The sequence below is a fragment of the Heteronotia binoei genome, chromosome 1 (assembly GCF_032191835.1).
Source record: "Heteronotia binoei isolate CCM8104 ecotype False Entrance Well chromosome 1, APGP_CSIRO_Hbin_v1, whole genome shotgun sequence".
NCBI classification, from domain to species: Eukaryota; Metazoa; Chordata; class Lepidosauria; order Squamata; family Gekkonidae; genus Heteronotia; species Heteronotia binoei.
This window is the reverse complement of record NC_083223.1, coordinates 66,348,416-66,365,204: the sequence shown is the minus strand read 5'-3', so window position 1 is coordinate 66,365,204 and position 16,789 is coordinate 66,348,416. Positions and strand designations below refer to the sequence as shown.

The 16,789-nt window shown below is 41.3% G+C and overlaps 1 protein-coding gene across 1 annotated transcript in view; it reads left to right on the top strand.

Annotated features, from left to right (window-relative positions):
* LOC132569395 (protein eyes shut homolog) overlaps positions 1-16,454 on the top strand; it is a 238,708-nt gene extending 222,254 nt beyond the window's left edge. The window contains exons 10-13 of the mRNA XM_060235448.1: positions 1,445-1,616; positions 2,169-2,247; positions 15,019-15,218; positions 16,197-16,454. Coding sequence (XP_060091431.1) covers positions 1,445-1,616; positions 2,169-2,247; positions 15,019-15,218; positions 16,197-16,257 — 512 coding nt within the window. The 3' untranslated portion in view covers positions 16,258-16,454. The remainder of the gene's footprint in view (positions 1-1,444; positions 1,617-2,168; positions 2,248-15,018; positions 15,219-16,196) is intronic.
* The last annotated feature ends 335 nt before the right edge of the window (positions 16,455-16,789 follow it).

The window sequence follows — 16,789 nt, the reverse complement described above, 5'->3', positions numbered from 1 at the left end:
TGGTGATATTGTAATCCCACTAGTTTCTTGAACTTGCTTTCTGCCCATTCTATCCAATCCTGGGGGTGGGGGAATTGGTTGCTGGAGACAGAAACACTTTTACAACCTACCCTGGGGCAGCGGTAGGGGCTGTTTAAGAACTGAAATGTACATCTGAATATGCATATGAATGCACATTTCATTCCAATCACTGGATAGCATGCATTTTTGGATGCATATTCAAGTGGGTACCTAATTTATCCCTGCAGTTCCTCAAAACAAGGATTTCTAAGACATTCTGTAGAGTTTCTGAAGGTATTAAGAGGAGAAGCAGAAAGGGATCACACATTCCTACTGGTGCTATACAGCACAGCATTCCATTCTAGTTTATCATACTTATAAAGAGGTTTTATATATCAATATATCTATACAAGTGTATTGATGCAATATCTTTGTTATTTCCCCCCATTAACAATACTAGGAGGAAGGAGAAGGGGATGTTCTGTTTGTTCAATGTGCACAAATGAGTTGATTTTTGAGGTGATTGATATTAGTTTCTTATGGTCAGCAAAATCATGAACATATTCTTAGATAATTTGGAACAATCAGAACTCTCTTTCTTAATCAAAAGTATTAACTAAAAAGCAATATATCATACTGCTTCCAAAACAGCATGGAATTATTAAATATGTAAACAAAACAGTGTGCAATTGTAGAAATGCAAAGGTTCTGATACTTTTTCTCATTACCAAAAACAATGAAACAATATCATTATTAGTTCAATTATTGCAGTATTTTAAAGTCTTCAGATGGACACAAACTCAGCTACAGGAGCATTTGTTAAAAATACATAAATTAGCTAAGCAAACTAAGTAGGATTTCAAGAACATATAAGGAACCACAATCCTATCCCAACAAGGAGGCAAGTATTTATCCTTCGATTCATGTGGTAGATGGTACTACTGTTTATCACTGGCTCACATTTTATCCAGAGGAATCAATTATCTTACACAGGTTTAAAACTCTCATCATGGATATGTCTCATCTGTGTCAGCCCCATTAATTTCAGTGGCTAAGGCCCATTGCATATATTGCCAGAACTGCTGCTTCCAATGTTTAGCTCTCATGATATTTTGGTTCAACCTACAATGGTAAGCTATATGAATTAGTAAGCTATGATTTCTTGCATGCTGCTGTAGTATTCAAAGGGCTTTCATGGGAACCTTACACTGTGGAACCAATGAGCCAGCCAAGAAGAAGATGCTCACATGACAGTTTGGCCAAGGAATCACATGACAGTTTGGCTTTACTACACAAGCAGATGACTGAGTTGCATGTTTTCTTTGATTTATTTGCTTGTTTCCTAATAGGGAAGTGTCTCATGGACAATAAAATAAAGTCCACAAATAAGAGTTATTTTGAAAGTATTTAGAGTCTTGTTTGTGCTATTTGTACGCTTTTACAGGAAACCAATGTGAAGCTGATATAGATGAATGTCTCTCAGCACCTTGTATGAACAATGGAAGCTGCGTTGATGGTGTCAACTACTATAAATGCCACTGCAGAAGTGGTTATATTGGAACAAACTGTGAAACAAATGTTGATGAATGCTCATCAGCACCTTGTCTTCATGGAAGGTGGCTATTTTTATTTTTACTATTCTTACCTCTGAAGTGGGGGGGGGGGAGTACAAAATCTAGCAACACTTAAGATTTAATGCTGGGGATGGTTGTAGAAGATACTACTAATTATGCTGTTCCATAAAGTGAAAATACAGGCACAGTTAAAGGATGACAGATGTTGCCAGTTTAAGCTAATGCAATATAGTGGTGCATTATCTCATTTCCTTTCATTTCTGTGCAATAACATAAAGTAATATTCAATAACTGTGAATTAATTAGACTTTAATATACTTATAAGTAACTTTTCAGGCTTTACATTCCAGAAGGTTGGAACAGGAATCCTCTGTTTAGCATATGTGTGAATGTTATCAGATTCTTTGGAAAGGGACTTTTAACTCCTAACCAATAAAGTTATTGGAATAATGTCTGTGAAGGCTAATGGTGTACAACTAGGATCAGTCTGTGATTGGTGCATGAGCACATCACTAATAGAACAATAGAACCCGTGTTGTCTCATGAATATAAACGTGCAATGAATGGTGTATAAAACAGGCCTTTCTTTTTCAGATGCATTGACCTTGTAGATGGGTATCAGTGCCGCTGTGAAGCTGGGTGGACTAGCTCAAGATGTGAAATCAATTCTAATGTAAGTCTTCTAATTAAAATGGGATATTAGCGCATATAACATTAAGAATCAATTCCTTTTATGCAAAGAAACTGCAGCCTCATCCTATGAACTTCCTCAAATTCCACACTTAACCCAAATGATCTATGATTATTGTCATGATAGTTGGTATGGGATGCAAAATTCCAACAACCTGGTCACCAGTAATATCATCAGGCCCATTGAAGAGCATGATATTGTTTCTTTCCAACTGTGTTAAGACTCAGGTGTCTGAGCTGCAGAGGTCAGCTGTGTCTGCAGGAGGAACACATGAGGCTGTTCAAGCTTGTCCCTCAAAGTTGCAAATGAAAGGAGCTATCTGCATCCCACAGTCTGGCTGCTACAGTTCTGTTCAAGTTTCCCTTGCAATTATTAGGAGAAGAAATAGTTAAATATACAATAGATTGGTAGCTGCTAGAAGAAGCAGTTATCAGCTCTTCATCTCCTGTACATTTAACTCTCTCCTCCTTCTTCTAATTTGTTCCTTTGGCCACCAAGATATCCACACACCCCTCTGCCCTTTAGGGAACGAAAACTAAACACAGTTTTCATCTTTTTCAGGCACTGGGGAGGAATACTTTTTGAGAAGAGGATAAGCAAGGCAAAATGGCATTAGGCATGAATTGCTGAGAGGTGAAGAGAACAAATAGGGAAAAGAAGACAGAGAAAGGGAAGCACGAATTAAAGCCCTGACCTGGATAGCACAGACTAGCCTGATTTTTTTTTTTTTTTTTTAGGCTAGCCCGATTTCGTCAGAATGTAAAAGCTAAGCAGGATTTGCCCTGGCTAGTATTTGGATGGAAGACGGTGGTGGTTTACAAATCAAAATTTAAAATGTACAAAGTACAATGAAACTCCAATACACCCCTCCATGCACCATTAAAAGGTTCAATAAATAAGATGGTCTATAGTGTCTCCTAAAAACTTGTAGATATGGCACTCCTTCCTCAGGTAACTCATTCTGTAGAGTGGGAGCTTCTATATAATAAGCATGGGATCAGGTTGATGACAGGTGGGTTACGTTAAGCAGAGGAACAACCAATAGGTGGTGACCTGAGGACACTAGTTGGCATGCAGGGACATATAAGGAGATACATTTCTTTAGCTATGCATGTCCTAGAAAGAAGAAATTAAGGAATAAAAAAAATAGGGATAGGAAGATGCTTTGAAATGCATTACAATTTAGATGGGCAATATGGGAGGGAACACTTTTTTGAGTGCCACCATGCAAGATGGTGCCACCATGCAAGATACACTGGTTCTAGGAGCAGGTGCAATAGGAGACCTAAAGTCTGTCATATTTCAAACTGACAGTGTTGGGCATGGAAGAGTAAGGATCAAATATCTCTCCTGACCAGAAATTCAAACAACTTGTTCATTTTCTCTCTCCACCTAACCTATCTGACAGGATGGTGGTAAGGACTGAGATAAGACCTGTAAAACTTTTCTTTGTTGCAAACTGCTATTGAATTACCAATAAGATTCTATTTCTCCTAGCTTCTGTAACAGAAATTAATTCATCTTTTTTATTATATCCGTTGTTTATAAATAATGATGTGGACATGCCACAATTATGTACTATGATTACCCACCATCAATCTCTGGAGACACTGCAAAGAAGAGATGTAAGAAGTTGTCTTATACCAAATAATTGTTTTATCTATGAGAATTATGATTGGCTAGTAGAGGGAACCTTTTCCCAACCTCTATTGAGGTGTTTCATGGGGTGGGGGTTACATACAAACACCAGTGATTGGTCTCCAGGATTCCATTTGGAGGCACATGATTCAACCCCCTCCCCCCCCCAAATCTAATCTAAGTCTGATCAGTGCCTGGATGTGTGGACTCCTGGGAACCCTAAAGATGTCATCATTCTATCAGTCTTGGATTTTAAAATCCATTATATATTCATCTTGGAAGAAAGGTGGGTTATAAATAGCATAGATTTAAAAAAAGGAAATATTTCTAATAGAGACTTCAGTACTTTTTTACATGCCATGAAAGAGCTTTGTTATTTTGTATGGCTACCTCTACAGATATCCCTTAGTGCTCTGGACTGGAGACAAAGCATGCAACCAGATGCACAAGATATGTGTTAGGAAGGTCAAGTCTTTTTTTCTTCTTCTCTGTGACAGCTCTTATGGTGTGTTTTTAGAAAGACATTTGTGCTAGCCCAAGCCTGTGTTCTCTTGAAAGTTAACTGGACTACCAGCTGAGATTGAAACATGCTATAACATCTGAAGTGAGAGAGGATCAAGAATGCCGAAGCAGCACTCCTAGTTCCTGAAATGGGAGTCATCTGCACAAGCCCTTTCACTCTGCTATTTTGTGTTACTTCTCTAAAATACGCCCCTATGTAATTATCTCTAGTTAATGTTTGTGGCTTTCTTTAGGGAGCTTGACTTATTTGATTTTCCATTCCCATTTGTTCCAAAAGAGGCATTACATTTTCTGCAGACCTTGTAACTTAATTCATTAAGGAACAGATGCTGATTCCTTCTGTACCACTAGCAGAATTGTTTTATGTTTGCATTTTTCTCCATTTAATGGGAGTTTTTCGATATAAACTTTGCTTGCACAGAATACGAAAGACTTCCTGAATTATTTGAAACCCTGATTTTTTTTTGTTGTTGCTGTTTCAGTGGGAGACTTAAGCATGTGGTTAAATGTCTCCCACTGAAATAGCTGAAACTCACAAACTTTTCAGTTTATCAGGATCGTACCTTTTGTTTTAAACACCATTTTAGAATGTGTGCTAACTGTTACAGATAACATCAGTTTTGAAATCAATGAGCTAAACCTGAGTTCTGTTCAGTGAGGGTCAGTCTAGTAGTACAATCCTGTGCAGAATGACTTCAGTCATAAGTACAATGCAGCACAACACTGTGGGTTGTAGTGAGATGAATCCCCCCTAATCTCTACCCAATCATTCTTTTTAACCTTCTAACACTTGGAGAGGAAGGAGGTGCATGAAGCTGCTGGAGGAAAGAGAAGATGGGAAGTTTCCATAAATTGCTTCCTTAGGAGCCTGAGAAGCCTCTATAGTGTCTGTAGGTATATAACAAGATGAGGTGCAAAAGCAAAATATGGTTAAATGATAGGATAGGTTTAGTTAAGACCAGTTTGGTGTAGTTAGAAAGCCAGTTTGACGTAGTGGTTAAGTGCACGGACTCTTATATGGGAGAACTGGGTTTGATTCCCCACTCCTCCACTTGCAGCTGCTGGAATGGCCTTGGGTCAGCCATAGCTTTTGCAGAGCTGTCCTTGAAAGGGCAGCTTCTGTGAGAGCTTTCTCAGCCCCACCTACAGGTTGTCTGTTGTGGGGGGGGGGAGGTAAGGAGATTGTAGGCCACTCTGAGATTTCAGAGTGAAAAGTGGGGTATAAATCCAATTTCTTCTTCTTCTTCCTTGGTTTCCTAATTCTTGTCAAGATGATCCTTCTTTCCCTCTTTCCTAACTTCCAGTGAATTTCATCACATAAAAGCTCTTAAAGTCCATTTTTACTGGTGTCCTTGAGATAATACAGATAGGGTACGATGCAAAGACATAACAGCTAAGTAGCATTGGTAGCATCAAAGTTTGTCATAAGTATTTTTGACTTGACAAGTATTGTACTGGCTTCTTTCATGATGGTCACACTCTTCTCTGTGCTGATATAATTGCTACCACTGGCAGCACTTGCTGTGGTGCATGGCCACTTCTTGCAGGCAATAAATAGCACCCATGATCTGCGAATAGTATAGCCAATTATTGTTACATGAGAAGTCAGAAGCTTTTGTGTTGTTGTTCTGAAAAAGCCAACACACATTGATTTCAATAACTTGCTTAGCTCTCTTGTTGAAACTGTGGGATTTAAAAGTGCTGTACTGGAACTGAAATGCACCTAGTTAACCCTAATGACTTCAGCAAGCGTTGCCATCTTGCAGTGATTGTTACCAGAAATTCTTTACATTTGCAGAGGTCAAGCTAACATCAGACTTTTCTGCAACGTGCCATTCAATATCTAGAATATACAGTCAGGCTGTGTGCATATTTATTTGGAAGCAAGTCTGCGATCAGTCAGGTTTACTCATAAGCAACTATGCAGAGAATTGCAACCTGTTTGTAGATGCTGCCCTCTTGGCACATAGAACAATGAAATGTGTTATGTATGCAGCCTGAACTACTCCTGTACTGAACACCTGCTTTTTTATTCCCAGTTTCATTTATAGCTTTGATCCTTCTCAGTGATTTTTATGCTTTCTCCTATGAACTATTATTTTAGGTTGATTTGTTTCCCATAAATTTTGTAGAGAATGTAAAGGAGAACAAAGCCAAAAAAAGAGTTTGAAGTGCTAACAAGCTACTGGAAAATGTGTGGAAAGAAATGGGAAAAAAGCATCTGTTTTTAGCTAATTTGAAACAGCAGACGGGCTAGTTTCTTTTTAAAATATTGACTTTGTGTTTCCTATTAAGAAGTTTAATTATTTTAGTGGAAGACTAATTTGCAAACCATAGGTTCAGATTCCCTGGTAGTATATAAAGTATACAATCCTTCCTATGGGATATATAATTCAATTACTTCATGTAATGTTTTCTAATAAATCACCTATATGTCCCAACAGAGGAGGGGTTGTTTTCACACCAGTCCCTTTGGATTAGGTATTTGCATTCTGTAAAAGGAACTGCAGTATCTGACAGAAATCTACTTCTTTCTCTTGGTTTTCCTTATAGGGCTTTATTGGTTTGAGAAGTTAGAAATTATACATGTGCTCTTTGGCCCAGACAAAAATGAAATTCACTTTCTGAAACCTACTTTTATTATCTCAGATTGGGTGACATCAATTAACATCCCATTTGGAGTGGAGGCATCATTTGAATTCTCACATTCAAGGATAAGAAAGGCTGCCTCATTTTAGCAATTCCAATAATTGTGTTCTCCTTTGGTTTTGATACAACAATCATCAATTTGCAAGGAATTTACATTAGATAAACATTATGGGCTTATCAAAGATTTCAGGTTTTCACGGCTGGTAACATCATTAGGGTTTGTAGAATCTTTCGGGCTCAAGTGCCGTGTTCTACTGGAGAAAGTTTTCCTTCCAGACGTTTCGTTCTCAGCTGCGGAGAACATCCTCAGTGGCGTTGCAGCCGGAGCAGGCGCTCTGACCTTCTTGGCTGCTGTGCATTGCAGCCAAGAAGGTCAGAGCGCCTGCTCCGGCTGCAACGCCACTGAGGATGTTCTCCGCAGCTGAGAACGAAACGTCTGGAAGGAAAACTTTCTCCAGTAGAACACAGCACCTGAGCCCGAAAGATTCTACAAACCCTAATCATTATGGGCTTATATGTTGTTTTAATAAAAAGCTTTTGATCTGTACAAGGATATTGTTATATTGGCAATTTTATTTTCAGTCCTTTTCCTAATAATCCCCAGCATAGTGTTTGCCATTTTTATCTACTTATTTAATTTCTATCCTGCCCTCCCCATAAACAGACTCAGAAAGGTTACAACATGTCGCACCCCGGGTGCCCCTCTCGGTCTCCCGGTGCTGCCGTCGCCCCTCTATCCCAGGCGACCCCTTCGGGCACTCTGTGGGCATTCCCCGGAGGTCTCAGAAACAGGGGTGGGAGCCAGGTTACTTCACCACAGGCCCCCGTTTCCCTCCTGGCTGTGCAGCGGCTCCTGTTACTCTCTCTCGCAAGGCAGCCTCAATAAGCACCGGCCAGCTTCCTCCCTGACCTCCTGCCCCCCTCCCTTTTATCCTCCTGTCCCAGTCTTCCCCTTTCCTGTGTTCTGCCCCTCCCTGGCTCCTCCCCCCTTCAAAGACCCAGATGCCTGGGAGAGGCATGTCGGGGCTGGGCTGCCTGGGCGTGCCTCAGGCGTCCTAGACCTCTGCAGCGTGCTGGGGTGTGGCTTCTCTCGCCGCCATGAGTCAGGCGGCTCTCCTCCTCTTTGCCTGGTGCTGGGCTTGGCTTCTCCCTTCTGCTCCCCAACGTCTTGCTCCAGCCAGGCTCCTCAGACCCGAAGATGAGCACGTTGGCTGTGGGGTGTTGCTCGGGTGGCTGTTGGCGCTCCGTCAGCCCAGGTGAGCGGTAGGGCCGCTGCGGGGGCTTGGGAAGGTGTGGGAGGCTCTTGGGGCGGTGACAGGGGGGGCGGGAGCGGCTGGCAGGCATCGGGGGGTCCCCCTCGCGCAGTCCTCGCCCGAGCTGGGTGGGACACAACATAAGATTTATAACAATAAAACAAATTTAAAAATCTTAAAAAACCCACATCTACAATAAACAATAATAAGATGGCATTCTGAAAATATCATAATAGCCTGGCTCTGTTTCAAATTTTAGTGGATATAGACTGGATCCATGGGTTCCCAGGTTGTGAAGCTCCCTACCAGCAACAGTCCAGCAGAACAGTTTGGATGGCAGTTTGAACAGGAGGGGCCGCTAGTATTAAATGTCTGCTGCCTCAACTAAAAGCCTGGTGGAATAGCTCTATTTTGCAGACCATGCAGAACTGTAACAGATCCAGCAGGGCCCTGATCTCTATTAGAAGCTCATTTCACTAGGTCGGGACCAGAGTTGAGAATGCCCTGGCCTTAGTTGAGGCTAGATGGACATCTTTTGGGCTGAAGATTACCAGTAGGTGTTGATTGCCTGAACACAAGGACTTTTGGGGTACATAAGGGGAGAAGTAGTTCCACAGGTAGGTTGGTCCCTGGCTGCTCCAGGCCTTAAAGATTAAGACCAGCAGCTTGAAATGGATCCAAAGTTTTATCAGCAGCCAGTGCAATTTTCACAGCACTGGCAGAGTGTACACCCACGAAGAGGTCACAGGAGGCAGGCACACTGCCACATTTTGTGCTAACTGCAACTTCTGGATCAGGTACAAGAGTAGGCTCTTGTAGAGCAAGTTGCAATAGTCAGATTGTGTGGATCACTGTAGCCAGGGCCTACTGTAAGCTCCAGGAGGATTAGCTACATCAGAGGTGTGGCCTAATATGTAAATGAGTTCCTTCTACAAAAAAGCCCTGACTGTAGCTAAGTCACAGGTGGAAAGGTGAAGAACTAGTTGCCAAACCTGCTGACAATGAAAAAAGGCTGATTTGGCAACCACTGTGACCTGGGTCTCCATCAATAGTGAGGCATTTTTTACTCTGCTTCACAATGTGTTGACACTTTCATTGAACTAATTCACTGATGATGATATTGGATTTATATCCCGCACTCCACTCTGAATCTCAGAGTCTCAGAGCGGCTCACAATCTCCTTTATCTTCCTCCCCCACAACAGACACCCTGTGAGGTGGGTGGGGCTGAGAGGACTCCCACAGCAGCTGCCCTTTCAAGGACAACTTCTGCCAGAGCTATGGCTGACCCAAGGCCATTCAAGCAGGTGCAAACCCGGTTCTCCCAGACAAGAGTCCACACACTTAACCACTACACCAAACCGGCTCTTTGTGACCCTAAGGTTTCTTTTCCTCTCAGCCTCAGAAACTTCAGACTCCATATTAGGATATACTTGAAGTTGGGAATTTTTTTTGTTTCAGTTCACATCACCTTACACTTACCTACATTGAACTTTATTTCCCATGTTGTTGCCCACTCTCCCAATTTGTGGAGATTCTCCAGGAGCTCTTCACAGTCATCCTTGATATGAATAGGCACAAACTGAACCATGAAGCAAAATTCATTGTGAATTTTGCCTTGTTCATGGTTCACAAAGTTTACGATGGGTCTATTATCACAAACTTCCACCAACTTTTAAAGCAATTCTTGGCAATTTGTGGTAGTTCGCTGACAGAGCAAAAAAAAAAAAAATGGTTTAAAACAAGTCCCTTTAAACACCTGCTTTCTGTTCCTCCAAAAGCTGCAAAAACAGCTGAGCAAGGAGTTTACATTTGATAAAGAAGATGAAGATGATATTGGATTTATATCCCGCCCTCCACTCCGAAGAGTCTCAGAGCGGCTCACAATCTCCTTTACCTTCCTCCCCCACAACAGACACCCTGTGAGGTGGGTGGGGCTGGAGAGGGCTCTCACAGCAGCTGCCCTTTCAAGGACAACCTCTGCCAGAGCTCTGGCTGACGCAAGGCCATTCCAGCAGGTGCAAGTGGAGGAGTGGGGAATCAAACCCGGTTCTCCCGGATAAGAGTCCGCACACTTAACCACTACACCAAACTGGCTCTCCAGGATGGACTTTATATGTTTATTTTGACTTGTATGTTGTTCCTTGCTGCTCAGCTGTTTAGGGCTGTTTTGTATATGCCATATCAGAAAGCAGCTCTGAAAATATGGAGGTTGGGACTCTATAGTCACTGCACTATTTCTCCCTATCAAGCTTCAAAAGCTGTTTGCAACATACCATGGGAAGTGACTGTTGTACAGAAGAAAAGGTTAAAAATGATCCTGAGTTTGTTTAAGCTGCTGTATGACAAAAAGATCTTCTGTGATCTGTGTCCCTTCTGTGATGCGCTGGGTTTCATGTTCAGTAATAGCTGTGTGAGTCAAAATCACTCCCTTCAGCAAAGCTGCATTGATAGAAAGGTCAAGAAGGGCAAATTTGCCCTGTCATCCTCCTCACTTAACACCCTTAGAATTACATGGCTATCCTCCAATGGTAACGGCAGTTTCCAGCTCTCCCATTGGCTGTGGTGTGTACTCCATGCACTGCATCAAATTTTGGCCTGTCAACCACCAAAGGGGTTCTCAGCCAGGGGTGTCAAATTCATTTGTTAGTTAGGGTCCCACAAATGGGACTTTTAGGGACCAGCCCATGTGTGTCATAAAATGTAATGTGAGGTAGCGGAGATACAAACTTTATAAAGGACACGGACAAACACAAAGATATTATTTTATCTTAAAATACAAACATGCTTAAAACTCTTGCAATATTTTATTTAAAATGGGAAGGTGGGGGAATAGTAGGATTTGGCAATGCAGTTTTTAAAATAAAACATAAAGAAAAGGCAGAAGAATCACAGAAGAAACTAAAAATGTAAGATGCCCTGAGCCTGGGAAAACAATGAAATGACATTGCAAGCTTCTCCCCCTACCCTCAGGGTCTGCTCAGCTTGGCAGTTGTGCTCTCCAGTATAATATCCCCCTTTGGCTGTGGGTTCCCAGGTTAGAGTACTCACTAGGTCAGGTCCATTGAGCAGAGACAAGCTGGCTCAAAGCATCAACCCTTTATTTTCAAGGATACAACTCCAAAAAGCCTGAGCTTCAGCTGTCTATATAGGAACTTGAAACAGATTGCAGCACAGACAAAGCTGCAAGGCAAATGTGGAATGGATCTTATCAAGGTCCCTGGAACCTATCTATCTGAGCGTAGAGACCTTAATAGAAAATCCACTCCATGTTCTCCCTGCAGCTTTGGTGGAAAATCTACTCCACATTTTCCTTCCTTGTCTATACTGCAGCCTGCAAAGAAAAGGCAGAAAAAACAGTGAACTGAAAGAGAAAGGAACTTTATCAGCCTCTGAGCCTCTAATGGTGAGGACAGAAGAGGGAAGGGGGAGAAAATAGCCCCAGGGGCCTGATTAAAGGCTGGGATGGACTAGTTCTAGCCCATGGGCCAGTCATTTGACACCCCATCCTAAGTTGTTCAGCTTGTTTTCCTGATAGTCTGAAGTTGGTTGAAATAAAGCAGATGGTTATATTCAGCAGCTCCAGTGAATCAATTGTCCCAGTGAGATCACCAAAGTGTGCACATACTAATTGTGTTTATTTGGCTGCTGTGTGTGTGTGTGTTCAGTTTCCTTTAGTGGAAATGCAGCTAGCTTGGATGGAAGACCAAGAGGAAAGCTGAATGGGTGGGGCAAGTAAGCAGAGCCACCTGGATCTTCCTGATGAGTGTGTAAAAGGAAGAGAAGCAGCAGAGCCCCTCTGTTTGTTTGGAGGAAAACTCCACCCCCTAGGATGCTCTGCTTTCATTTTCCTGGTAGTCTTAAGAAGTTGGTTGAAATACAGCAGATGGTTACATTCAGCAGCTCCAGTGAGTCAATTGCCCCACTGAGATCACAAAAGTGTGTGCATTCTGTGTTTATTTTGGCTGCTTCGTGAGTGAGTGTTTGTGTGTTCATTTAATGGAAGTGCAGCCAGATGCTGGGGTATGAGGAAATGAATATTGTATTCAAGGGAACTGCACTGCTATATTTTGAAGAGGGGAGAGGTCCCAGCTGAATTTAATGCCATAGAGTCCACCCTCCAAAGCACTTGTTTTCTCCAGGGGGAAAGAGATCTGTTGTTTGTCAGTCTCCACCTGAAGATTTTCTATCCTAGGCCTGGCAGCACCCTTGAGGTGACTTGATGCCACCTGATTGGCATGACTTAACTAGGCCTGGCTGCTTGCTCCTGTTCAACAGCAGCCCCCCTATGACAGCCAACACCCAACACAGAGACAGCACAGATGGAATCTGAGTTCTCATGTAGATGTGCATCTCACCAAAGGCAATTTTTTGTAAGCATAACTGTCATGATTGAGCCTGAGAGTGGACTGGCCTGTAAGCCTTAAGAGAACCTTTACCTCAGACATAGATTTTTTTCTAATGATCCTGGCCTACATTTTATAGACAACATCCAAAACTTATAATGGATGAGGGAAATGGAGGAAAAAAACACTTTCTATTAAAGAGGGCTTCAAGAGAAAGTATATAAGGCTGTACCCCAGTAAGGAGGGTGTTCACTTCCTGAAGATAGTCTGCGGTGAAGCTGCCTTTGGAGAGAGCTGATCACTTAACCTGCAGTGGGGATGACTCTGATCTGAAGGGGATGAGGTATTGAAATATGGTAGGAATCCAGTCAGATAATCAAGTTGTTCTGTTTCAGGCAGGGGCAGTGTACACAGAGATAGCTCAGGCAGGCAAGAGGAACTGGTTATCAGAGGCAGGATCCCAGTGTTTAATAAATAGTGTCCATGAATTATACCAGAGTTGTCTAAGAAGGCCAAGGTCAGTTCTCTGAAAAGCAAGACTGATACAACAGCAGCAGGTCAGTGTCTAAGGGAACATGTTGAAGCCACACAGAAGGGATCCTTCCCCTAGTTTTATACACTTCAAATCCAATACCATGCCTGTGACAGCTGCTTTATGTCTCCCCTGGTGGTGTTTCTCCTTCCTCTGCAACTGATTGCTGTTGTTGAGCTCTGAGGCAGGCTGGCCTGCACTGGGACTGTAAATCCCCTCTACACCTGTGTTGACATCGCTCTTGCAGACCTGGGAATCTTGGAGGAGGCAGGGCAGCTGGCTGACCCTGAACTGTCAAATCCGGGCTGGAGCATGAAGCTTGCACCTTATAGCCTCTTAACTGTGATTCCTTGTCTCATTGTTCAGCTGCAGCTGGCTAGTGGCTGATATAGAATCCAGCTGTTCCTTATCAGAGGAGTCAGAGCTGTCTCCAGGGCCTGGCTGTTCCACCACATGTATTAGGAAACTTTGTTGTTTTCCAGCTGGTTTCTTTCCCTGGAAATTTTGCCCTGAGTGTTTTCACCAAGAAGAAGAGTATTATACTTTCATATTCAGGGTTTGGGGAGGGGGGATTTCCCCCCTGTAATTACTTGTGTTGATATTACCAGTTGAGGATTCAAATCTCCATTCATGGGGGTTGGGTGGGTTCTGGCGCTTCAAGACCATTACTTTCAATTGGGAATCTATTGAAGGGTCTGGGGCAGCTGTTTACAAAGATAATGCCACCAAATTTGCACAAAACATAGCCCTCCCTCTAATCTAAAGATTCCCCCCTCCTCCAGGATTCAAGTGAATTGAATGAAGGGGTATGATTTAAAGACCGCGTTTCTACTGAAAACTCTGCAATTGTCATGCTTCCCAGTTGTGGTCTGTTTGTTTTACAGTGAAGGACAAGAGCAGCAGCTCTTCCATTATTCCATATCAGGGATTTTTGGAGGGGGGCAGAACTGACTGTTTTTCAACACTGCATTACTGGGAAGCACTTAAAATTGGGGGCAAAACAAAACACAGATTGTTCAAGAAGGGGTTTTCATTATACCACTAACCACAGATTTGTATTACCATTCTGTGAAATCACTGTATCAACCTGAACCACTGATTTGTGTATATTTTCAGCTTGGGAATTTTGTTGTGCACACCCCTGTCTTATGTTAATTCTTCTCTGATTTCATAACTGTTCTCATAGTTCATGAACTGTTAATAGTAGTTGTTTAATAAACTAGCGTTGTTGTTGTTGTTGTTGTTGTTGTTCAGTCTTCCTTCAGACTTTCATGCTTTTTATTTTACCATACATCAGGGCATGCCCTGACCAAAGAGGGAGCTGCCTGGGAGCAGGGAAGGTGTTTTGGGTCCTCTCCAGGGAAGCCCAAGAACCAGGATGGTGGCAGCCAGTTAAGGCTCTTTTCCACTTTACTCTTGGAAGGGACTCCCCATTTATGGCAAAACCCTTGCCATGACAACTACAAGTTCATCTTGTATTATAGATAGAAAAATATATCCTTTGCTGCTGCCTAGCGCTACTTCACACGTCTTACTTGTGATCGACTAATTACACACAGTGCTTTGTTTCATGGCTGTCTCTGGCTTAATCAAAGTTATGATTCCTTTATTTCTATGGATTAAAAATTACGAGAAACATCCTGAGTACTTAACTTGAAATCAGTGGCATTACTTTGAATGAGAACGCTTTTCCCTTTACTAATGAAGATCACAAGTTCTCAGTACCCTACAGTACATATATCTGTTTATAGGACATAGTTTTGTGCAGTTACAGTTCTGCAAACAATTTAAATCAATGTCATTCATCTTTTCAGGAATGTGAATCGGTTCCCTGTCTTAATAGAGGTTCTTGTCAAGATTTGGTCAATGCATTTGAGTGCATTTGCTTGAGTGGATACACTGGTGAATTTTGTGAAGTTGATATTGACATTTGTGCTGAACCTCTTCTGAACTCATCCCTGTGTTTCAACGGTGGTAAATGTGTTGACGGCCCTGGAAGAACTTTTTATTGCAGGTCAGTAGTCTCCTTATCTATAAAAAAATAATCAATACACATCAAGTTGTTAAGGAAAAGGGGGGAGTTTGTTATAGGGTCTTGTTTATAACTAATTGAATTTCATGCCATTTTAAGGAGGCTATCAAGTATGATTAGCCACTCAAACAATGAGTTGTTGGGAATCTTCATATGTTGTTCATGTCTCTGATAGCCCCTTTGCTGCTTAAATAAAATATCAGTGCTCCATTCATGTAGGGATGAACACAGATTTTTATAGCCCAATATCATGCTACTGAAATGGTAGCAAATAATCTTTAAATAAATATTACTGGAGTGGTATATTGGATTAGTGTTTGCCAAGATTAACTGTGATGTGAGTGGGAAAGGCTTGATTAATTCTTTGCAGGGATTTTTTAAAAAAAGAATTCAAATGCACAAAGCTTTCAAAATTCCCTATGCTGTCTAAGGAGCATTTTTCACATTCTCTTTGTATAAAGATAATACTGAGAATTCCACTTTCACTTACCCACCTACTGAAAAGCTTGATAAAAAGGGGCTCTAATCCTGTGTGACAATTTTGCATGTGAAATATTAATGTATTCCCAGAGCTTACGTTACAAGCTTTTATTATCTGTTTTGGAGCTGATGGTCCGAATTGAAGCTGAAAGAAGTTAATGATTTTCTAATACCTGACCACATATCAGTGTATTATAACACTATAATATAATATGTGATGACCTGATCGATCTAATTACACTTTGTGCATTTTTAAAGCATATTGACTAATCTGTGTTAAACTCAGAAATGACCAAGCTGCATCTTCTCATGTTGTCTTTGTTTTTGTGATTTTAGCAGTCACAGAGAAGTTTAATGCTGTTCTTCTTGGCCCCAAAACCTTATATGGCAAAAAAAAAAAAATTGCAACACAATATCAGACCAGAATCTGGATATTTCTTTATTGTTGTTTTAAACTAAAGCATTCATTCATTTTACCAGGAAAGAGAGGAATGGGGAAACAAAACAAAAGAAGAAAATGTCATTTGGAATCTACATGTAGTCTGCTCCCAAAGTACACCAAAAAGGAGAAAAAAAAATACAAAAATCATACATCCAACTCTCTAAATTCTAGATAGTGTCCAATCTTCTTGTCCCCTGGAACTGTAATTTTGTTTAATCCAGTTATAAAAAGGAGTCCGCACCTCGAGGTAATCCTTATCAGAACATCCTTTAAGTAATAAAGTCCATTTCAGCACATTCCAAGATTTTCTTTTGTAAATCTTCTTGTTCGGGAACTTCTTGCTTCTTCCATGTCTGTGCTAGAAGAATTCCGGCAGCAATAACTATATGTATTATAAGATATCTTTGATTAGTATTATATTGATCTGGTACACTGTTCAAAGGAAACGATTCAGGTTTAAATGGTAATGTTACACTTAAAATCTTTTGTAAGAATAAATATATCTTGATCCAGAATCGTTGAACATGTTTGCAAAGCCACTACATATGGTAAAAAGTACCTTCATGTTTAGTGCATATCCAATATTTGTTTGACATATTCTGATACATTTTAGATAAACAAGAAGGTGTTA